At 35.4% G+C, this 24629-nt stretch overlaps 3 protein-coding genes across 3 annotated transcripts; 2 read left to right on the top strand and 1 right to left on the bottom strand.

Annotated features, from left to right (window-relative positions):
* Positions 1-1852: 1852 nt before the first annotated feature.
* On the top strand, positions 1853-5355 carry LOC146940435 (uncharacterized). The gene is made up of 5 exons (XM_085749877.1): positions 1853-1952; positions 4413-4489; positions 4571-4819; positions 4956-5006; positions 5101-5355. The coding sequence occupies exons 1-5, from the start codon at positions 1853-1855 to the stop codon at positions 5353-5355; spliced, it is 732 nt and encodes a 243-aa protein (XP_085606003.1).
* Positions 5356-7225: 1870 nt separating this feature from the next.
* On the bottom strand, positions 7226-8169 carry LOC146940434 (NDR1/HIN1-like protein 13). The gene has a single exon (XM_085754138.1). The coding sequence runs from the start codon at positions 8111-8113 to the stop codon at positions 7364-7366; it is 750 nt and encodes a 249-aa protein (XP_085610264.1). The 5' UTR covers positions 8114-8169; the 3' UTR covers positions 7226-7363.
* An 11982-nt stretch (positions 8170-20151) lies between these two features.
* Positions 20152-23616, top strand: LOC146940433 (uncharacterized). Its single transcript, XM_085754131.1, has one exon. It carries the CDS (start codon positions 20540-20542, stop codon positions 23375-23377), a length of 2838 nt encoding a protein of 945 aa, XP_085610257.1. The 5' UTR covers positions 20152-20539; the 3' UTR covers positions 23378-23616.
* The last annotated feature ends 1013 nt before the right edge of the window (positions 23617-24629 follow it).

Genomic DNA, 24629 nt, shown 5'->3' with positions numbered 1-24629 from the left:
GTGTGTTTAGTTATTTTGCAAAGAGGTCTAAGTATTTAGCAATTGTTTTATCATTTATTAAGAAAATAAAAGGGAAAATTCAATGGGATTTTGATCCCAAGGTTTCTTTGGAAAATTATTTGAGTGAAGTTGTTCACATTTTTTTGGAAAAGAGGATTTTTCTAAGTATCGTGATTCCTAAGCATACATCTAAAGCATACATTCCCCAAACATACATCTAAAGTATCCATGTGATGTGTGTGCATGTGTCGGTGAGTGTCGGTGTACATCATTAGAGTCCATTGTCCATTACATAGGCCCTAGTTTACATGCTATGATCTTGCAAGAAATTAAAAGCATAAAGAAAATTACAAAATCCCTAAGTCTGTACATGCTAAGTCTTGGCAAAATTTAAAGTGCAAGAAATAAAAGCTAAGAATATAAGATGGAGGATGAGATGCTTATGGAATGTATGAAGCATGAAATAAAATGGTTAGTGGCATAAGGAATAATAGGAATTGAAATAGAAGCAAGTAAAATAGCATAGTAAAGTAATGAAACTTGACAAAAAAAGTAACAAAAACTTAGCACAAAAAGTGGTAAAATGTGCCTAAACTTTGTCATGAAATTCACACAAACATAAAGCCTATAATTTCCATGCCATGACAGTTTTTCAAAGAGTTTTATTTCAGCTATGACATGAAAATTATAAAGCAATATCAAGCCAAAAGTTATGACACATTTTAAGCACATTTCACACTTTATTTTCACATAGAAATACTCACATAACTTGTAAAACAAGAAACTAACAAATCAAATCTCAAAACAGTAGAGAATAGCACCAAATCAGAGGCATACACTTTGTAAATTCACATATCAAGGATCAATATATCATAGCAAGATTTTAGGATCAAGAACATGCAAAAATTTCACAAAAAATTAACAAAAAGTAACACAAAATCACAAGAAAATTCCACATATATTTTTATCAATTTTCAACATGCCAAAATATCATAAGAAACAAGTTTCAAGTGTCAAAAATAATTGCAAGTGAGTTCACAAAATTTTTAGAAGTTTTTAACAAGATTTTTAACAAAAATGAAAAAAGAATTGAATTAACAAAGAACAAATTATTTCCTCATATCTTTGATCAATACTTAACATGTAAACACATCAAGATTCATCAAAAATATCAAGAAAATCATTGAACAATTTTTTAGGAATTTTTTAAAAGGTTTTTGGTATCACAGGGGTGTGAAAAGCAGTAAACATTGTCACAATAGCAAAAAAATTAACAAAACGCAAGTAAAGACAGTCCAGGCCCAAAACAATGAGATCCACATCAAACAGAAAGTTTCAGGGACCGTAGAATTGATCCAATTGGATCAAACCTAGATCCAACGGCCAGGATGCAAGGGGAAACAGACCAGGGTTGAACCGGACCGGTTCAGGTGTCTATATAATGGCTTAGGGACCGGTCCAATTCATTTCTCACTTCACTTTCTCTCTCTAACTCTCACCTTCTCTCACTAGGTTCACCGGTTTCTCTCTTCTTCGCCGGTTTCTGGAAGAGGACGGCCGGAGAAGATGAAGATTCATCGAAATCTTCATCATCACCGCCGTGAATTCCAGATTCCGGCGAGGTCCTACTCTCGCCGATCTAACTTAAACTAAACCCTAAACCACTCGGTTTTTCACACTGATTACGAATATGAACTCTGATTTGGAAAATAAACGGTGAAACGTTGTAGATCTACGTTTGAAACTTCGGCTTCAAATCTTTTTAATCTTTTTCAAAGTTCTTCGAAAGAACAAGTCTTAGAACTTGTTGTTCTGCTTCGATTCACCGTTTATTTGTGTTTGTAAACCTTTGATGAGCTTTTGCGATGAAAACGAGAAAGTTTTTGTGAAGTTACCTGAGTTTAATAGGAGATTCGAACAAGGAACTCTTCGAAGAGCTTCGAATCCTTTTGGTGAGTAATCCTTCGGTATTTTCTTCTCTCTTCTTCACTGGTTCGATTCCTCTTCTTCAATCCTTCTTCTTCTCAACTTCGATCCCTTCGTGATCGTGCTTGAGTCCGTTGCTTTCAGTGATGGATTCGCACTGGAATTGCGAAGGGATAGGTTCGATGATGAAGATTCAACGGTGAATCTCTGAGAACTCTCACAAATTTGTCGAAATTGTGTTGAATTTGTGGTTCTGGAATTTTAGGGTTTGGAAATGTTCTTCATTGTTCTTGGTGATTTCTGAAAACGGTTAGGATTTTGATCTTTGATTCTGGAGAGAGAATGTGGGATGGTGTTTGTGTGAGTTGGCACTGAATGATTGGAATTGCACTGTTGTAGCTATTTATAAGCTGCCTTGTGTTCTGATGCTCCAATGGGATGTTGACACCTGGATTGGACCTTAACAAACTCGGTCTTGGCTTAAAATTGACTTGAGGACCTTTCTGCAATTTGACAAACTTAAAGGACCGAACTGCAATTTTGAAAAAAGGACTAAAAAACAAAAACTGGAAACTTAAAGGACTGAAATGCAAAACTGCCAAAGGACTAAAATGCAAATTTTAGAAATTCAGAGGACTGAAATGAGAAAAGGACTGAAATGCAAATTTTAGAAACTCAGAGGACTGAAATGAAATTTAAAATAAAATTGGTTAAAATTGGTGAATTGAAAATAACGTAAAGTGAAACTAAAAATAAAATCAACAAAAGGACTAAAATGAACCAACTACCAAATGAGGTACTTTAAAGTAACCACTCTCTGTCAAAATTTTATGTGAAATGACCAAAATGCCCCTAGGGACTAAACTGACTCAAAATAACTCAAATACAATTTTTGAAATGGATTTTAACATGGAATTGAAACAAGGATCTAGACAAACAAATTGAAAAGCCTCAGAGACCATTTACAGGGATTAAAATGAGTTTGAATGCAGGAAATGACTAAAATGCCCTTTTTCGTGAATTTTTGCAATTAACATTGAAATAAAATGCAGAGAAATATGCAATTGATCAGAGACAATTTCAAATGACTTGGCATGCAAGAAAAACCTTTTGGATGGCTTGAAATGCAAGAAAACATAGACAAAATCACAATTGAAAAGATCTTTAAAGCAAAATTGGAAGATAAAGCAGGGTAAAATATCAGTGTAAAACAATAGCAAATTGGCAATCTTTTAAAGGTCAAAGACCATACCAGAGATGAAAAAAACATTTTGAACAAGTATTTTTAGGTCCAAAATTAGGGTATGACATGAGCAAGGATAACTCATTGACTTATGTGCTTCTTCCTCAATTTGTACTCCTCATTAATTAGTCTCTCTTTAGATGCGCAGAAGGGCAACATGTTAGGTGTTCAGTTTATTGGAGATCATGGTGTATCTTACTTACTAAAGCTCGTCAGGTCAAGCTAACCCTAAAGCTAGCATTTCCCCGCTCATTCTAAAGCATTTATGTCGACGCTTGATCTCCTCACCTTTAATACACGCCATAAAGTCATTTTATTACAGGTTATAGTAACTACCATTTATAACACGATTGCATATTATTTTAATTTTTGAAATAGAATAACTCACGATTGCTGTATTAATTGTCATCCCAAATTAGACCCGTGAATTACGTACAAAATTGTATAATGGAAATAAAATAAGACACAATCAATTGTATATTGATTAACATTAAAACCACACAGAGGCCACATGGTTGCATATTAAAAATAACAGCACATTTTGCATATTAAAAGAAAACCACACGGTTTGCATAATGGAGATTGTACAATGGAAATAAAATAAGACACAATCAATTGTATATTGATTAGCATTAAAACCACGCGGTTGAAAATTTCTTTTAAAAACAAAAGAGATCAAACAGTTGCATATTAAAAAAAACAACACCTTTTGCATATTAAAAGAAAACCACACGGTTTGCATAATGGAGATTGTATAATGGAAATAAAATAAGGCACAATCAATTGTATATTGATTAGCATTAAAACCACACGGTTGAAAATTTGTTCTAAAAACAAAAGAGGTCACACGGTTGTATATTAAAAAAAAAACAGCACCTTTTGCATATTAAAAGAAAACCCCACGGTTTGCATAATGGAAATAAAATAACACCCAATCAATTGTACATTAATTAGCATTAAAACCACACGGTTGAAAATTTCTTTTTTAAAAAAAAAAAGGCAACACGATTGCATATTAAAAAAAAAACACCGTTTGCAAGTTAAAAAAAAACACACGGTTTGCATATTAAAATCAGTCTATAAAACCAGTCTCCTTTCTCCTTCCATTATTCTATCATTGATTCAAATGGAGGGTCGTGATATTCAAATACGATTATTTTTCTCACAATTACGGCGTGTTTTAATATCGTTTCCTATTTTTTAAATCTTTATGATGTTGCTGGTCCTTTGCTCAAAAATCCAGCTTTATCCTTTGAAAGTGTTGTCAACAAGTATTGTGTGAAGTTTAGGACATACATAGTCGAGTATGATGTTGAAGAGGTGAAGATAATTTTGTCTGACATGTTTCAATTTTTTTTTTGTTATCTGTAATGGTTCTAATCGTGTTTAATGTTGCATCAGGGGGCTGTTATGCTACCGAACATGTTCGTGGACGACTTTGGCGACCAAGTTCAACGATTTGCGACTTTGATTGATGCAAAAAACAATCAGTTCGAGGTGTTGGTTGAAAGAATTGATGGGTCTATGTTTTTCTCCAATGGATGGAAATCCTTGAGTGATTTTTATGGGATCAGCTTGGTTGCTTGGGTTTCTCTTATATTTGTGGATCAAATGAAGTTTGTGATTAAACTGAAAGATAGGTTTGGCAAAGTGATTAAGCCTCCCTTATTTGATCCTCCTATGTATTTTATGATTGACAAAACAAATGTCCAGACAAACTTTTGATCATAATCTCTCCCCTTTCACTCCTTTGATTTCTTATCATCATGATGTCAATAACTTTCAGATAGAGTTTGTGAAGAAGTTAACTGTATTTGATGTATCCAAGGGTTTTTTGGTATGGAAAATGTTTGTTGTAAGAATATTTATATTTACCAACGTCTATCTTTTTTTGTTAGGTTCTTGACATGTTGATTTATTTTTCGTGTTAGGTGCTGATTTATGAAGGAGAAGTTGCGAAGATGATGGCTATCGGAACTACTTTTATCCAGTTGGTGGATGATTACGGAAATGGCTGGGATTGCGTGTTAATTTTTGGATCTACTCCATACCAACACGCCATAATTGGTGGGCAGCGGAAGCATTTTGTGGATGCTCGCAGGCTTCGCGAAGGGGTTCAGATCAGACTTGGTGTGCCAATGGTTGGAGAGAATGATACAATCTATTTAACTGTCATTGCTGGTTAGGATTGGAGGTTGCGGATGGTTTATTCTTGATGGAATTTTTCCTAAATTGTGCACTTGGAAGGATTGACCGAAATTAAACTTCTTCATTGTTAATTATTTATGCCTGACAAATTTCCCTAGGTTCTGTACTTTCTATTATTTAACAGAATTAAAGTTCTTCTATTCCTATGATTCATGGCTTGGAATGTATCATAAATTTTGTACTCTCTATGTTTTACGACTTATTGTTATAATTATTATGACTTATTCTGCTATGGTATAATATTGGCTTAGGTAACATTGTGAGTTTCTATATAAAAATAAGACACGTGCGTCAGCACGGGTCATGGTTCTAGTATACATTGTGATAGTCAATTAGGGCTCTCATTATGTTAAAATGGGTCATCTAGCAACCACTCGTAATTGAGCACATGTCAATTCAATTAACCACCTTATTAAAAATCCAATTAGTCTTGTTACTTATTGTTGGTGGAGCAAGAGTTTAGTCGAGGTATCGTCTAAACTCTTAGCTGAACTCGTTGGGAAGAATAAGTTTTCATTACCCCCACTCTCCTTGTATGGATGTGATTGTAGGACATGAAGTCTCAACGACTCCCACTCTCCTATATTTGTTTTGGTGACACCCAGATAATCCATTAACGAACAAGATCCATTGATCTTCACTAGTTGGGTGTCTAGTCTCGACAATATGAAGTTCTCTAATACTTTGGACTTAATTTCTTCTCTCGAGTCGAAATTAATTTGAAATTCTGAAAGCTCTAAAGACTATGTCATGATCCTACTTGAGAGCTTGGGTTTTTGTAGGATTTTTGTATTGGAAAGTCAATTTTGACTATTATAGAATGTGAGTGGATGTAATCCCTAAGTCTGAGTCAGGGCCGGTCCAACATGTCAAGAGGTCTAAAGTAAATTTATAATGAGGCCAATTGGAATTTTAAAAAAAATAACAATATGCTTATTAAAAGCATAATAAATCAAGTTTTGTTGAATCAAAGATTTGAACTTAGGACCAAAAGGATTTGAGACCTTAAAATTGATCAACCACACGCTAAATAAATATTGATTATTAGTATGTCATTATATATTTATAGCTAAATTGACTTATTTTGATGCCTTTTTTAACACAAAAATCTTGAGGCTTAAAGCCCTTGCTCGGATGACTTGGCCCTTAGGCCGGCCTGGTCAGAGTTGTGATCACCAAAGCATATAATGAATTTTCCATTTTATGTTATCATACATAGGCTCCCTGCATCACGTTGCTAATGAAGTATATTGGGTATTGTGTGCCTTCTTTTTCTTCAACTAGCTCTGAACTTAAGGCAACCTCTGTAAATGATATGTACAATGTTAGTCTAGCACATGGGGCCGGTCACGTTAAGACATAAGGTAATGATAATAGCTTTTTTAACTGGGTGATTGATGCATTCATATCTATTTCAATATCTCAGAAAGCAATCAGGCCAAAACGGTGGAAATGTAAAACATTGGGAGAGATGATTTCAAGCCAAAATTAACTCTCAATCATCCCTCTTGGTTAGATCAAAGAAGAAGAAAAATGGCAACGGTTAAGGTAGGTTTTACATGAGATCAAAGAACAGAAATTGTGTTTGGAATGATAGCTATTTGTAGATCGTGAAATTTTGTTAGAGACACTAATTTTTAGCAGCTCTCATAATATTATCATCAATGAAAATTCAATATAATGTATTAATGTAGGAGAACACAAATCAACAATATGTGATTAAGTGTTTGTTTGGATAAACAACTTTTTATATTTTTATAACATAAAAGTTTATTATGATAAGCACTTATGTATAAAGTGTTTTCATGATAAGGTTGGAGAACTTATGAAAATAAGCGGAAAAAAAACTTACGAAAATTGTCATAAGCAATTCATAATTTATGCTAGTACACAATCTTAAATAACAAAACAAGTATAATCTATTATTGTCTAAAAAAATGCCGGTATAATCTCTAAACAATTTCATTTAATTCCAAATAATGATTTTCATAACCAAAGGTCAAATTCATAACTACAATCCTTGTCAACAATCTTCGCCTGCGCCGTTAACTGATCCACCGTTAGATCACAGTCAACTTTGACTCTAACCTTCCACGTCTTCACAGATCCTCCAACTTTAATCTTCACCGGTGCTCTCAGTTTCAACGTTAACGGCACGCTTCGTTCCGTAACCGCATTCACCAACGCTCGCTGATCCGATCTCGCAAGTTCGATACCGTTACCTTTCAACACCGTCTGAAACACCGTCACGTTATTCGACGGCTGATAAAACGCCGGCAACACGCCGTTACAGAGACTAACGCCTCTGTAAAACATTTCAACGCTGCTATCGCTTTCGTAGTAGATTCCGATCTTTTTGTTACCGTTATCAGCTTTAACAGAAACATCAAACTCCGGTGAAATAGTGGATAAAGATGTTAGGTTCATTCCCTTGACGGAGACACGATCGATTGTGTATTTCGGTGCTTCCGGACGAACGATCAAGTAAAAAACACCGGCAGCGATGGCCATGAGCACGATCAGAGTAAATAAAATACCGATGAACCAGCAAAGACAGCAACAGCATCCGCACCGGCGACTTTTGCGGCGAGTGTAGTTGGCGTAACGTTGTGCATTCTCTGGTGGTGGGATGCGGTAGGTTTGATCCTTGGGGAGCTGGATGACATATGTTCCGGACGGCGGCGATGGAGCGGTGTTGGAAGGTGGAGAGGCGTTAGGGTGAACACGATCAGCCATTGGATTTGGATGAGTGTGTGTGTGTTGTGGTTTGGTGAGTGTTTGTGTGTGTTTGTACAGTTTGCACGTTGTGAAGTTGTTTAAGTAGCGAGTAAAAGAGAAAGCGTGTCCGCGTTTAATCAATGTTTTTGCATTTTTGCACAACGCGCAAATACAGATATAGAATCTGAATTTTATTACTTTTTTGATTTGTTGCCTTTTTTTAAGATTTCTTTTTCACTAAGTATAATATTTTTTTAAGAGTTGGTGGATAGTATCAATCTCAAGTTGACAAGTTTGTTTAAAAGGGGGATATTTTTGGAATGTAAGAGAATTTTTGTTCTTTGCAATTATTATCAGTTGTGAGCCTATGACTATCTTTCAAAGAATATTTAATTTGATCTCTAGTAATTTTTAATGGTAAAATATAATATTTAAATTGGTTTCTAATATTTTTTATAAGAAATGATATTTATACAATAAATTTTTAATGACTTTTCGAACAATTTTTTCATTTTTATATTATGTTTTTATGCTCTTTCTACGTTTTTCTCTCTATTGTTTTTGTTTCAAATGAAGAAGAAAATAAAGATTATTCTAGAAGTTGTTTAACAAATGATCATACAAAATAATTAATTTATCCTCAATATGATAATGGCAGAGACTAATTTAGACATTATTGAATCCATTTGGATTGATCTAGTGGTTCTCATTTGGGACCTTGAAGTATGTTCTTCTTAAAGTTTTAAGTTTGATTTTCTTAAGTGTCGATTTCGAGCTTGGTTTCTAAAAAAATAGGCATTATTTATTATTGGTGACTAAATTTTAATCGCATGAAAATTGTCAAAAATCAAGTTGGGTTTCACTCTTTTAATTTTAAATTAGTACTATTTCTGTTTTTATTTCGTTTGAAATATGATATGACGAGATTTTTTTAAGTGTGATTTGATGTTGAAATTGAAATTTCACTTCTTAGCTGGATGAAGTTTTTTATACATAAAAGAATAGCTGGATTAAGTGGGTAATGAATATATGTTTTTGCTGCCGCGTTAATGGACATATGTTTTTGCTGCCGTGTGAAGAATAGCGGAATAGTTTCTTGCAGTAATACATTTTAGAGAAATATATTAGGGACGATAATATTAGGATTTTTTAAAGCGAAATGAACCAGTCGTATTTAGTATTTACACAAGGAAGAAAATATTCAAAAAATAAAGATAAAATAAAATAATATATTTCTTAACAAAATGATAAAGAGGATTTCGTAAAAAAAACGAAAAAAGATAGAGAACGTACTCATATTATATGAGATTATTAAAAAAAATATCATATCTCCCTTCAAAAAGAAAATCCTTTTTTATTTAAAAAATATCATATTTTATGAATATTTATTTTGACGGTAATTATAGTTTAGGATCTAAAAATATTAAAGATAGTAAAAAAAAAAGTTCACATGAAGCATATTTAATTATCGTCGTTCATTGGTCATAAAAAAAACATTATCATAGTTCTTTTTCTTAAAAAAAATATCATCGTTTTTTAATTATTTTTTAGGGGCTCATCGTTTTTTATTTTAAAGTTCGCTTTTTTTTCTTTCTTGGTAGTGATTTAAAAGTTCACTTATGTATTAATGTATATTATTTCTTGAAATACCTATACAAATGTTTAAATGTAGAGACATGGTTGAATGTTCTCGTGAGATTAACTCAATTAAAATTCATAAAACATTGTTAAATCGGAATTTCAATAAATATACTTCGCAATAATAAAGTATAAGATTCTTAAAAAATAATAATAAAGTATAAGATTATTGTCTTTGTATCACGTAAAACTTTTTTCACGCGATTTCAATCATTTTTTTTGCAGTGTTACAAAGTAACAAGACAAAAAGAAAAAGAAAAAAAGAGGGAGAGACAAAATTAAGTTCCAAGCTTATCTCTCAGAATGAGAGAGTCCATGTCAAGCAGAGGGCAGTTCCAGCGAGCAGAGCACCTTGCATGTGATCCTTCCTTAGCCATAAAATTTGCACACATATTTTGTTCCCTAAGAACATGCACCAATGTTGTATTACCATTTCCATGTAAAACATCTCTAATATGAAGGATGTCAATAACATAATTGTGCAAGGTATGATCACGACTATCATTAATCAGGTCAACTGCTTCCAAACAATCACTCTCACAAATAATGTTGACATAGCCTTTTAGACAACAAAAATCAAGACCTATCTGGATATCACATAACTCAGCTAATAACGCATCTCCTCCAGCTTCATAGTGAGAAAAACCAGTTATCCAATCTCCATCGTGGTTGCGAACAACACCACCAGCACCTAAACAACCCAAAGCTTCTAGAAAGCTACCATCAATATTGAGTTTAAGTGTACCTTTCGGAGGGGGGATCCAATGAGCTAAGAGGCGTGATGAGTGTGGGTCCAAATCAAGATTGGGATAGTAAGAAATGCATTCATCATGTAACAAAAAGGTCTTTCGCACCACATCTTGAATACGCCAATGTTGATCCTCAAAGATAATATTGTTTCTCCAACACCAAGCATACCATACTCATGTAATAAACAAAATAGCGGAATTACCCTTTGTCATCTCATGAAGCCAAACCTTGACATCAAATTTAGAGAAAAAATTATTATAGCGTCCCATATTCAAGCGGAGTCAAAGCTCTCTAGAGTGCGGGCAATCACGTAAACAATGAAGAATATCCTCTATGAGTGAATATCAACGGGTGCAGCTTGGAGAAGCTACCATGTTGCAATGATGTCGACGAACATTAATAGGGAGAGCATTATGAAAAGAAAGTCATAGAAAGTGCTGAAGTTTTGCTGGTACTTTAAGGCGCCAAAGCCAATTCATGTTACAATTCACATTCCAATCTCTATTTTGTTGAAGAAGACAATTGTATCCACTCGAGCAAGTATATTCACCTTTCTTTGCATGTCTCCAAGTCCACGCATCTAGAAGTCGTACATCCAACTTATTAGGAGCTGGAAGCTGATGAATATATTGAACAATATCAGTCGGTATCATAGTGGCAAGACCTTGCAAGTTCCACCTACCTTCCTCCCACACATCCTTTAAACACATAACTGAATCACTAATGTTAACAAATGGGACCAATTGACAGAGGGGACCAAGTTGTGGTCAGTCAATATTCCAAATCGATGAGTCTTCGAAGCCTACACGAAAACTATACCCGACAGCAAAATTTGTAATGGCATGTTGAATACGCGATTTCAATCATATCATACCAAATAAGATTTTTAAGAATTAATTTATAAACCTATAAAAAATAATTGATTTATAAATGTGATATGTTAAAATGATTTAATTGAATGTACATATATTAAATAAATATTTTTTTAGGTAAATGAAGTGGAAATGGATCTACGACATCCAAAGTTCATTAATACAAAATAAACGATGCAAAAGACTAGGGTACATAGAGTCTGACCCAGTGAACCAAAAAATAAGAGACTCGAATGGGCAATAGAGTAAATTCAGATTTAGACATTCACACACGGTGTGTAGAATCCGGAGCATCTGCGTGCGGGCAATAAACTAATTTGCAAAAAAAAAATGTGATGTGGGAACTAACGAGCAACGAGATCCAGATTTAGAGTTCGACAAATGAACTTGATCGTTAGCACGGTAGTAGATCCACTCACCGACAACCCGTCAAGACAAACATTGACAACAACAAGTAGCCACAAATCTACATTAAACACGCTGGATCGCGATATCAAGCTCTTTCGAGCAACATAAAAACAAAATAGTGTTCGCAAGGCTATCAAAAACCCCTACGAACCTTCGAACCCAGATTCTAAAATAACCGTAGCGCAAGGTTGATCCACCAAAGAACCCACTGTAAGACAAACCACCTTACACGAACCAGATCCCAAAACGTCCAACAATTGCACATGAAAAGCCATAAGGAGCGCGCGAACCAACCAACTTAACTATATTTTAGATATCTTTGATTGTTCCATAAGTTGTCCTTGAAATATCTGTTCAAATAACATACATTATAAAATAAATATTTCATTGTCGGTGCATTATATTCAATTGAATCTTTATAGTTCTTTATAAAAAAATCCGAATAAAATTTGAAGAACACCATGGTTTCTTTGTTAGTAATCAATCATTAAATACGGTTTGTCCAAAAAAACTGCATACAAATTTTAAAACAAATTTACTCAATAGGTTGATAAATTCTAAGTACCTTGAAGTTTGATTGAGTATGGGTACCTCTAAGCAAAATTTATTTAACAATTGAACTTATTCTAAAATAAATTATTATAAAAATATGACACAACATTGAATGATTAAATGAAATATACATACTCAGCTAAACTTTATGGATACCATTATATTCACCCACAAATTATTATTTTTGTCTTAATTGAATCAAAATTCAACAATAAGTAAATACTACTCAGGGCCCGTCCTAGGCATAGGTTGGGGTGCGGTGGCCTAGGTTTCATGCCTATAGGGGGCCCAAAAGTTTTTTTTATAGAGTAAGGGAGTATATATCAATACTTCTTTTAAAAAGGGTATATATAGCAAATATTACATAGAGGGCCCATCCCTATATAAGACTTCAGCCCAGTAGTTCTTCACCTTTTGAAAATTGCTCTTCTCACTCTCGTTTTTACTCATTCCCTTAATTTAACATGAGTTAACCCACGCTCGGCATTTTTCAGTGTGAGTTAACTTACGCTGACACTTTTAAAATCGGTTCAATGACTTTTGTCATTATAAAATCTATATCATTATACAAATGCAACTTCAGAGTTAACTACACTTTTGTCAAAAGTGATATATATATATATATATAGCCATTAAAAAAAATCTCCACCCTCAATTTTTTTTTTGAACAAGCCAAAATGGAATATAATAATCGTCAAGAGCTATTCATCTCGCACAAGGCGTGCAAAGATAAACGCTCCTAAAAGAATACAAAGTTCAGTTTTCTGTTGCCAAATAAAACACCCACAAAAAAAGAAGAAAAGGAACATTAACCCAAAACACCCATACAAATTAAAGGGTGCCGCCACCAGTCATTATAACTGAAAGCTGAAGTTAGCCTATTAGCCTGTAACCAACAAAAAGACACAAACTTTACATTGTCAAAAAGTTGTTCCAAGTCTTTTGCTTTGTCTTTGAAGATCCTGTTGTTTCTTTCCTTCCAAACAATCCAAACGCAAGCATGCCAGATCACCTTGAAATAAGAATGAGTAAATCGCGGTAACCCCACCATGTGACCAAAGTGATGTAGATGATCATTGACAGAGTCTAGAGAGATGAAATAAATACCAAGCCACCGATAAACCTTGTACCAAACACTGCCAAAGATGTCACAACGGATTAGAAGGTGACATGTCGACTCCATGGAGTCACAACCACCTATGCAATATATGTCATCCTGGTGAAGAGCCCTCCTACGAAAAAGATTGTCTTTGGTAGGAAGTCTGTTGTGGAGAAGCCGCCAAACAAATATAGAAACCTTTAACGGAACCTGCTTCAACCAAGCTGCATCAAAAAGACCACGCTCCATTGATGTGTCAGGAAGCATAAGAAACTGATAAGTCCCCTTAACGGAGTAACCGTTAATAGGATCCAGAACCCAACACCATCTGTCAATCACATGATCCTGCAAAACAACATAACACAGCAAAGAAGAACACTCTGTAACCAGCTCCTCTTCCCACACCAACAAACGCCTCCGCCACACCCAAGCATCACCGCCGTCCTCCCACCCTCTTCTAGCCATCTCCCTCACCGTCACCCTTTTATTTTCAGCCAAATCAAATAAGCGAGGAAAACGCACCCTTAAAGGCGTGCCCCCCACCCAGTTGTCGTGCCAAAAATATGTACTACTCCCTCCACCAACCACCCTACGGATATTCCCCTCGAACCAACTCCCCTCCCCCAAACCGACACCACCACGGATATCAGACAACATCCTCCACCACACCGAACTATCCCTCCCACCCTCCTTCAACCGACCCATCTCCTCTCCGTACCGAGCCTTTAAGACTCGATACCATAACCCCTCCTTATCCACCAAAATACGCCAGCACCACTTCCCTAATAAAGCAACATTAAATTCCCTTAACCTCCGAACTCCTAACCCCCCCCTCCTCCTTTGTTAAACAAATAGAATTCCAATTTACCCAAGCAATTTTTTTAATATCCTCACCACCCCCCAAAAAAAAATTCTTAAATAAAGATTCGATAGAAGAAATCATACCTGTGGGAGCCCTGAAGAAGGAAAGAAAGTAAACCGGAATAGATGACAGGACAGATTTCAGAAGAATCATACGACCACTAAACGAGAGAAATTTGCTCTTCCAATTCGAGAATCTAGAGATGATGCAGGTCAAAATCGGTCTCCAAAAATTTAGTTTCCGCGGATCCCCACCTATAGGCAACCCCAGGTACACAAATGGAAAGGCACCAACTCAACACTATAAGACCCTAGCAGCCTCCGACAACCAAGATTCTGAAACATTATTAACTCTCGTAAGCATATTTTTGTAGAAATTAACCTTCAACCCAGACATTTGTTCTAAAATCAACAGCACAGCCCGTATTGAGCGCACATTTAACCAGCTCTTTTGTCCAATAATCAACGTATCATCAGCGAACTGAAGATGAGACAGGGTCAGGGGAGTGTCATGCCCCACAACATAACCTTGAAACATTCCAGCATCCACCAACGCCAACATGAGTACATTAAACCCTTCGGCCGCCAATAGAATAAGGAATGGAGAAAGAGGATCACCCTGACGCAGACCTCTTTCCATAGGAAATTCATCTGTAGGACACCCGTTAACCAACACTGAAGCTGTAACAGTTCCGACACACGTAGCCATCCATTTCCTCCATAGGGTAGGGAAATTCATTCTCTTCATAACCATGTCCAAGTAATTAAAGTCCACCGAGTCATATGCCTTCTCGAAGTCCACCTTAAACAACAACATTTCCTTCTTGAAACGACGAGCCTCATCTACCGCCTCATTAGCCACCAAAATACCATCCAAGATCTGCTTGCCTTTAACAAACGCTGACTGAGAATCTGAGACCACACTACCAATAACAACCTGTAACCTATTTGCGAGAATCTTGACCAGCACCTTATACAAACAACCAACCAAAGATATAGGTCTAAAATCATGAAGCCGTTGAGGACTATCCACCTCAATATTAGTTTATGGTTCCGTCCCTGAAGATGATGAATGAAATGTAATTTCAAATTACCTAACGATTGATCATCAAGTTGAAGGATTCAGAAGTATCACCATGCAATCAGATGAATGGAATGTGATTTCACTTCTCAACTCCATCCTTACCACTATCCGACAAATTTCTCATTTCCTCCTAGAGGATTAGATCAACTATTTTCAACATATTCTTAGAGCAAACAATAAATGTGTCAATTGGTTTGTTAAGATTGGAATTTCCTGACTCATTCACATATCATAATGCCAATGGATACTAATAAAAGGGCTATACAGAAAATTTTCGTTGCACATTGTTTTTTGACTGAAATTTTCAGTGTACATAAAAATGAAAGTGATTGAAACTCGAAAGACTTTCTGTGGGATGTGTATGGTTTTACAAGTGTGAACTCTTGTTACTTGTACAAACATCTAAAATTCTACCGCCTTAAATAATACAAACCTGCATATTTCAACTCAAAATGTATAAAGCCTACTTGTACTAATGTCTCTTGCTAACCTTTAATAACCTTTTTCAGAATTTCTTATGCTCATGATTTTTCGATACTGCTAAATCATACATTTCTTACTCAACTAAATTATGTTTGTCACAGATAAAAAAAACTATTTCAACAATGTATAAAAAAAATTCTCATCTCTCTTTTGACGTAAAAAAGAAGTGAAGTTCTTTAAAATTATATAAAATCAAAATAAATTAACTCGATTTTATCTCAATATAACCCAATTCATTGATTTTACCACAAGTTAAACCGCTCAAAATCGAGTTGAATTTCAATTACATTATATTGACTTTAACATGAAATTTACACCTAAAAAATAAAATCTGGTGATTTTACATTTTAAAATGAGATTTTGACAACATTAGAGTTGTGTTTCATCCAAAAATAGGAAAATGTTACATAGACACCCTTTATTCCCATACACCCTGTTGTTTTTGGATTTCCAAACTGTTAAATTTGGATTTCCAAATTCTGTTATCTACCGAAGTTGTTACTAGGTTGAGTTACGACCAGGTCGCTCTCTTTAAGACGTTTCGTGACACTACCCAAAGTTGTGCAAGGTAGACTATCAACCACGCCGCCTCCAGGATAAAACAAACCCAGCTACAACTGTTCGATTAACTACTGCACTGTAGAAAATCGTTCAAGAATTACACCCTCAAATATGGTTCTAAGACCACTCTTTAATATTGAAACCACTCAAATTAATATGATATTATTATCATTCTATTATGGTGCTGAGACCACTCAAATATGATGTTACCACCATTCTAACTTTAACTTCTCCAAAACATCAATATGGCACTACGACCACTCAAATATGGTGATACTACCATTTCTCATTAAATAGAAAATTCTTGAAATAATTTATATACTGTTAAGATCATTCTTAATTCCGATGGGACATTAGTATTACGAAAAGGGACTATGATCTTAATAGTACTCTATATTCCGAAGGGACTATGAACTTAAGACCACTCTTAATTCCGAAGGGACATTAAACCGAAGAAGGGACTATGGTCTTAAGAACACTCTTAAAATATGGTTCAATCGATTGATCGAAGCCACTCGATATGGTACGTAACCGCTCTATTTGAAACCGAAAGGGACAGAAAGGAGTAGAAGCAGAAGAAACTTGTTAACAGAAGTCGGAGGGAGAAGAGAAGAAAAGAATTCCCGACAACTCAATGAAATTCTTTTCGGTGTGAAGAATGAGTGGGGAGAACTTCTCCTTTTATAGGGAGAGTTTGTAACAAAAAACGAGTGACTTGGGGATTAAGTCTGCTTAATCCTTAAGCAAACGCGTTTTGTTTCTTAATTGGATATATCCGGAAGTTTCTGGATACACGTTATGGATCGGGTCGGATCGTAACAAATTTATTTGTTACGCGTAGCGCTTACGGATAATGATTAAATTAATTAATTAATTTAACATTTTCAAGTGACAAAAAATATATATATCATCTTTTTTATTCGATATATATATTTTGTAAGCGTTCACTCGTTCACAAAATTGGGTACCCCAAGGGCACACCCTTGGAGGTCACTTTGCCCATATATAAACACTTACTAGTTGGGGTGACCCTCCAATGTGGGACATTTTTAAGTCACACCCACACACTAGTTCTTTCATAGTGTTTTTTCTTTCCAATTTTCTTCACTAGAATTAACTAGTGTTCCAACAGACCCTTGTACACCCCATGCACTAGGAATGGAGAAGATGAGATGAAAGAGAAAGTGTGCTTGTGTTGGATCCACGTGACCACGTGTCAGATTTTTGTGTGGGTGTCAAGGGGTGTATTGTCATCTAAGGTTTTCTATGTATCATAACTCAAAAAATATTGATGGGTATCAGGGAACCTAAACAAAACGGGGTGTCGGTTGGTAGTCCTTCTTACAACTTCATTTCGTTCTAATATATAATTCAACTTTTAGTTCTATTCAATTAATTAATATAATTGTAACTACAAAGTACAAAATGTTTAACTGTAAACGAACCTTTGTGGCTCAATCTCAGTTTGATACACTGAACCTGAAGATTGCAATCTAACTCTTCACTATCTAATTGTTCATAAACCATATTCAATGAATGAATGGATTAAAAAAAGTTCTAATTTGTTCCTTTAAAATTGGGTATATATAATGATCAAAGTTGTAGACCAAATAATTACTCAATTAGTCTTCTTGAAAACTCTTTTGCTTGCTTATGCAATTACTGTCCCTGCCTTATCTCCGGGGACAAGTAACTAAAGTATCATGTTATGTTAGGATAGAAAAAACCAATAAATAAATATTACATATGCATGTTTCTTTACTTTTTAAGCTTGACACTAGCTCCCAAGTTACAAAGCTATTTTATGTAATATTTTGCATCAATATCACACAAAACAACAAAAGCTTATTAAATTAAGTTTAGGTAGAACAATTATTGGAAAGTGTCATGTTCATTCCATCTACCGGTTTTATTCCATAGCACTCAATATTTTATTTGTAAACCTAACGTATTGTGACAACCGAGCTAAGGAATTTTTAAGGCTTTGGGAGTAAGGATCTACCTTTCTCCATATTATTATAACTTCCTAATGAAAGATAAAAAAAAATCGGAAGAGGGTTTTAGATATTTTTAAAACAGTAAACTTTAACAAAAACAAGAAACAACTTAAAGGCTCGTAGTTAAAACAAAGATAAGAGACGAAGATGAACACCAACTATTTATATGGTTCAGCCTTAAAGACCTACTTCATGGGATAGAGAGCAATACGAATTTAGTATAAGGAGTAACCAGATTAAAGTTGTTGTGAATTTGTAACCAACAATGTTGCTTTAGTTTCTTTTTGTTCTTCTCTCTGGGAAAAAAAATCACACCAATAAACTTAAATGTGTGGAGTAAGCATCAATGACAATAACCAAAACAATATAAGCAACAACAAACAACTGTGTGCAAAGAAAAATCCAAAGAACAAAGATAAAGAAAGTAGAGAAACAAATACATCAAGATTTGTTTACCCAGCTCGGTCAAAAAATGACATACATCTAGATGGAAAACAAGCCTTTGATCCCTATGAAAGAGTCTTTACAAAGAGATACAAGAATTTAGCTTTCAACAATAAACCCTAATTTCTACTATTTTTTAACTCTCGTCTCTTGAACAAGATAGTTGCAAAAATTAACAAGAAATTGCTCTCAATTAATTGCTCTTCATGAGTAATGTGTTAGAACCCGAGTGAATCACCTGGTGATTTGTCTAATATGTAAAACAGTACAATCCTCGATTGTAAAATTGCCTAACGGTTTATCTAAATCTCTTAGCGATTTGAATTAGAATGTTCAACCCCATAAATGCTCGAAAAATGTCTCGCTATCTTCTTTCTCCGCCTTGCAATTTTGACAGTGCCAAAACCATATTTAACTTTTAAGGCACACACAACAACTCTCCACATGAGCTTCAAATCAATGGTTATGTCAATTTCACCATCAATCACATTGTTGCCCTCTTCATCCTAAAACTATTCTTCAAGACAATTTTTCAAGTTCAAGCATCATTTGAACCTTAATCTAGGAACCCGACCTACAATTGCATCCAACCACCCTTGATAGTCCCACAAGCTTCCAAGTACAGTCTTTCTCCTTGCATTCAGCTACACTTTGTAGTCACACAAACTAGCTTCAGCATTGCCTCTTCAATCCTCGGAGAGCCTTCCGCCCACTTGAAGAACTAGCATCCAACTATCTTAGGATTTTTAGGTAGCATCACAAGTTTCACCATAACCTCTTCATCCCCTAGAGTGATCGTTTTCATCCTTTTGACGAAGGAAAAATTCCTTCGGTTACCCTTGAATTTGTAGGTAATATTCTCATAAGTCTCCAAACTTTATTCAACCCCCGAAATATCTTTCGTCCTCTTGAAGATTTCCTTGCCTTCACTAAGAACATAAAACACAATATCTCTATAGTCATATCACTTTGCTGCCACAATGAGTTGTATTCTTCTAGTCCTGCTAGCGGAAGACTCAAACTCAAGAGCAATTTTTTCCACCAAAGTTTTCAAGCAAGTACTTTCATTATGTCTTTCACCTTGTAACCTACAAAACTTATCAAACTGCTATGAAACAAACTCCATATTGTCAGTTTCCAACATTTCTAGCTCAATTTCATCCCCTAGAAAACCTTGTTCAGAAAGTCAACTAAACTCATTTTACAATCATGCCCTAACTCAAAATCACATGCCTCAAAACTGTCATGTGAGTCTTGACTAGTTATTGGTGCATGCTCAATAATAGTAGAGTCATCTAACATGTATTGATGCAGGAGGGTTTTATTAGTAACTTAGTAGTATTTATTATTTAGCCAAATCTTAGTAATTTTCTAGAACTCTCTATTATTATTACGTTTTATTTTATTTTGGCCCACGGGTTTGTTATTTCTTTCCCTATATAAGCAGAACTTATGTAGCCTAAGAGGCACACTTTTTCATTCATTAATAATATTCGAGATTTTCTCTCAATTCTGGTGGATTCCGGAACCCTTATTTTGATAGGTTTGTCGCTTGCAACCCTATTTTCACAAGTTTGTCGCTTGCAAACTTGTTCTTTTCTATCTAGGTTTAGCGTTTGCTAACCCTACGCTTCCGTACTGCGTCAGTTGGCATCAGAGCAGGTTTCTCCTGTTCTTTTCCTAACGTGATCAGCCATGGGAGATCAACCGGTGACGAAAGCAGAGGCTGTCGCGGCTCTTACCCCGGCCCTTAATGCTTTGGTTGCACAAATGGCGATATTAACAACTAACCTGAATAACATCGCCAACAACAACAACAACAATAGAGACAATTTGAATAGGAGAGGAGAACCAATTCCGGTTATTAGGGTTCGTAATAACAATCAGACTATTGATGGCGATGGATGTGGGAATCACCATGATTACCGCGTAAAGGCTGATATTCCATTGTTTTACGGAACGATGGATGTAGAAGAATTTTTGGATTGGGTGATTGATGTTGATAGATTTCTCGACGTCATGGACGTCCCGGAAAGCAAGCAGGTTAAGATGGTTGCGAACAGACTGAAAAGTACCGCATCTGTTTGGTGGGATAGACTCGTTGTTCAGAGACAGAGACAAAGAAAGAACCCTATTCGAACTTGGAGAAGGATGAAACAGTTGATGCATGAAAGATTTAACTGTCGCGGTAGATTGTCTCTCTCGCCGCTTGTTTCAATTGAAAAATTGGAGAGGAAGCAACGCTCGTCGCCACGGATGTATCAACCGCCGGTGAAGGGTGGATATACTGAAGAGGCGGATCAGTTCATTAATAAAGTGGATTTTCATTATTCAGCAGACTTGTTATCAATGGAGACAACACAAAATGAATCATATGCTCATCAAACCGAGAACGATGTAATTTGTTGCTCTTTGCAAAATAATGGGAAACATGTTGGTGCAGATTTGCATCATGAGGCAAATGACTGCGTTTTGGCTGAAGTGGGTGACAAAAGAGAGGAACAAGATCATTTCAAACGTACAGATCAAGAAAACTTGATACTTAATTATCGTTGCTTGGAATCAGTACCCTTGATGGAATCCTCCAATAAAGATCACACGATCACCATGTTACCAGAATGTGCAAGTGGGTTGATTAATGCTTCTGGTATACTTGAGAAGGTGGAAAACTTACATGATGGGGTTCTGATGAACACTGGACCAGTTATTGCTACTCCGAACAAAACTGTTAATGTATTCTCTGGAGGTGTTAGTATAAATGATATTATCGTGTCTCATAGTTGTTCTCATGTTACATCTGAACAAGAGGAGCTATCATATGAATTGTTATCTAACGTGGATGAAAAGGCCATTCAAGAAGCACCTCCAATTATTAAAGAGACTCCTGTTATAATTAAAGATACTGAACAGATTAACTCTTTAATGGCTGAAGTCAATAATTTGAAGAAACCACCAGACCGAAGCAGCGTTTTGGCTCGAATCAAACTGCAGAACTTGAGTACTTCTGTTGAGAAGAATGAGCTCCGACCCATGTCCAATCTGCCACATCGACCACCAGCAAAACCGCCGCATCACAGCCGTCGCATTGGACTCAAGGAATTGCATGTAGACGGGGTTCAGTTCAGATTTTGCCACAAATCTTATGCTGTAGAGGATAGAGACCAAAAGTTCATAACAAAAGCTGTTGAAGAAGCATATAAAGGTGTTGAATGTGGTGATAGACGCCCATTTGGTGCAATCACTGTCCTAAAAGATGAAGTAGTTATAAGCTGCCATAACATGGTTTTAAGAAACAAAGATCCCACTGCTCATGCTGAGATTACTGCTATAAGAGAGGCTTGTCAAAAGCTGGTTCAAATTTACCTTACCGACTGTGGAATCTATGCTTCTTGTGAACCTTGTCTAATGTGCTTTGGTGCCATTAATATTTCAAAACTTAAGAGATTGGTTTATGGAGCCAAAGCAGAAGTTGCAAGGGCAGTTGGATTTGATAGTTTGGGGATAAAAAAAAATGACGGCAATGCTGCTGAAATTGCAGAACAGGTATTTGAGAAGAAAAAGGGAAAATATTATTCAATTTGTAGGAAGATCTACTTTAGTATGATTTGTTATGCTCTTAGGAATTTCAATTCTTCAAGTTCTAGCACGCCAATTGAAGATTACTTTAATGAATTGTGGCTGAGGAACTTGACAAATCTTACTTCATATTCCATCCATATTTTTTGGAGAATTTGTTTCATAACTTCAGTTTGGGGCAATGGGCAATACATTCTTGGTTACATACTACAACATGAGTCAAACTCAGCAGTTTCATTGCAAAATTCCCTAGTGTTAATATATTTCAATTATGAATATTTGCACTGGTCTCTGACAGCATTCCACAAGCTGGTTAAAGGAGATACACTATATCAGAAGGCTATACTGCTTGCTTACTTGAAACTGCACTGTTTTAAGGTTATGCACTGTTTTAAGGCACTGCTAAACACATTGGACCAGTCTGCATGTTTTGAAGCTTATGCATGGTTCATTTATGCATTTACTCTTAAAATGATGTTAGTGGGTGTGCTACATAGAAAAATGATTGAATGGGGAAGTGTTCATGTTCTTAAGGTTCTATTCAAATGGAAGATTTTTCCTCCTTCTGTTCTATTGTCAATTACTTATGGAGCGGCAAATTTTGGGGAAGAAGCTAACTTGGACAATGGAAAATGTATGGTGATTGGTGTCTATAACTCTCTTTTGTCGAAGTTATGCGCAGTACTACTTTATGCTACTTACCACTCTTTGATTGAGAGATATCCTTTAATCTTTCAACACCGAAGGTTGATAATTGTTTTGCATAGGAAGATGATCTACAAGGATAGTTTTTATGCTCCTAAAGTTTTAATCAAGAGGAAGGGTTGGTTTCCAAAAATGATGGATCTAGAAAGTATTCGGCATGCTACTACATTTTTTTCAATGGGATCCAGGAGGATGGTGGTTTCTTTTTCATTGGAGGAGTCAACATGCATGGGAAGCTCTTTATCAAAATGAAAACTCGGGTCGAGTTCTTCAGAGGTGGAGGAGACTGATGCAGGAGGGTTTTATTAGTAACTTAGTAGTATTTATTATTTAGCCAAATCTTAGTAATTTTCTAGAACTCTCTATTATTATTACGTTTTATTTTATTTTGGCCCACGGGTTTGTTATTTCTTTCCCTATATAAGCAGAACTTATGTAGCCTAAGAGGCACACTTTTTCATTCATTAATAATATTCGAGATTTTCTCTCAATTCTGGTGGATTCCGGAACCCTTATTTTGATAGGTTTGTCGCTTGCAACCCTATTTTCACAAGTTTGTCGCTTGCAAACTTGTTCTTTTCTATCTAGGTTTAGCGTTTGCTAACCCTACGCTTCCGTACTGCGTCATGTATAAACCAATCATTTTGGTACCTCTACCTATTACTTTAGCATTAATAGAAATTTGCATGACCCCATGCTCAATACTAGTTCCATATCCAAACATTATCAAACATTCTTAATAATAAATTTTGCCTAAGTTCAAGAACATACCTTACACCATGTAAAAAGAGTTACAGTAATAAACATCATAAGACAACCAAACTACTACCTTGAACTTTATAAGTCTCGCCATTTCTAAGGTGAACATTCCCACCGTCTTTTAGCTTAAGGGTGTGTTTGGATCGCCAAAGAAAGTGAGAGGAAAGATTGTAAGAGGAAAGATTGTTAAAGGAAAGAAAGTATGAGAAAAGTGAATGGAAAGTGAGATGATTTGTTAGGTTGTTTGATTATAGTGAAAGTGAATAGAAAGTGGAAGGAAAGAATAAACTATATTTTGTAAATGACATTTATACCCTTTTATAAAAATGATATATACACACATGTATTATTTTATAATAATAAAATAAAATGATAGTAGGTATTATGGTCTTTTCACTCAAAAGTTGCTGTTTCTACATCCTTTCCGTCCAAAAAAGCAGGGAAAGATTTTAGGCATGGGTCCCACCAAAAAGATACTTTCTTTCTACTCTTACAAAGCAACCAAACAAGGGAAAGAATGTTTTTCCATAAACTTTCCATTCTTTAGGCTTTCTTTCCTTGATCTATCCATGGTACCAAACACAGCCTAAGAGTCTTGCATCATCCCTTCCTTGAACACATGTGAAACATCTAATGTCTATGAACAACTCTCCTCTGGCTCCCAACTTGTAATCACTAGCACCTCCACATCATCATAATCATCATCATTTGAGTCAACTACAACCCACGTGGAATCATCATTGTC

The sequence above is a fragment of the Medicago sativa genome, chromosome 3 (assembly GCF_051527215.1).
Source record: "Medicago sativa cultivar Bolivia chromosome 3, Bolivia_mono, whole genome shotgun sequence".
NCBI classification, from domain to species: Eukaryota; Viridiplantae; Streptophyta; class Magnoliopsida; order Fabales; family Fabaceae; genus Medicago; species Medicago sativa.
Note: the sequence above shows the minus strand (reverse complement) of the source record. Positions and strands in the feature narration are given on the sequence as shown.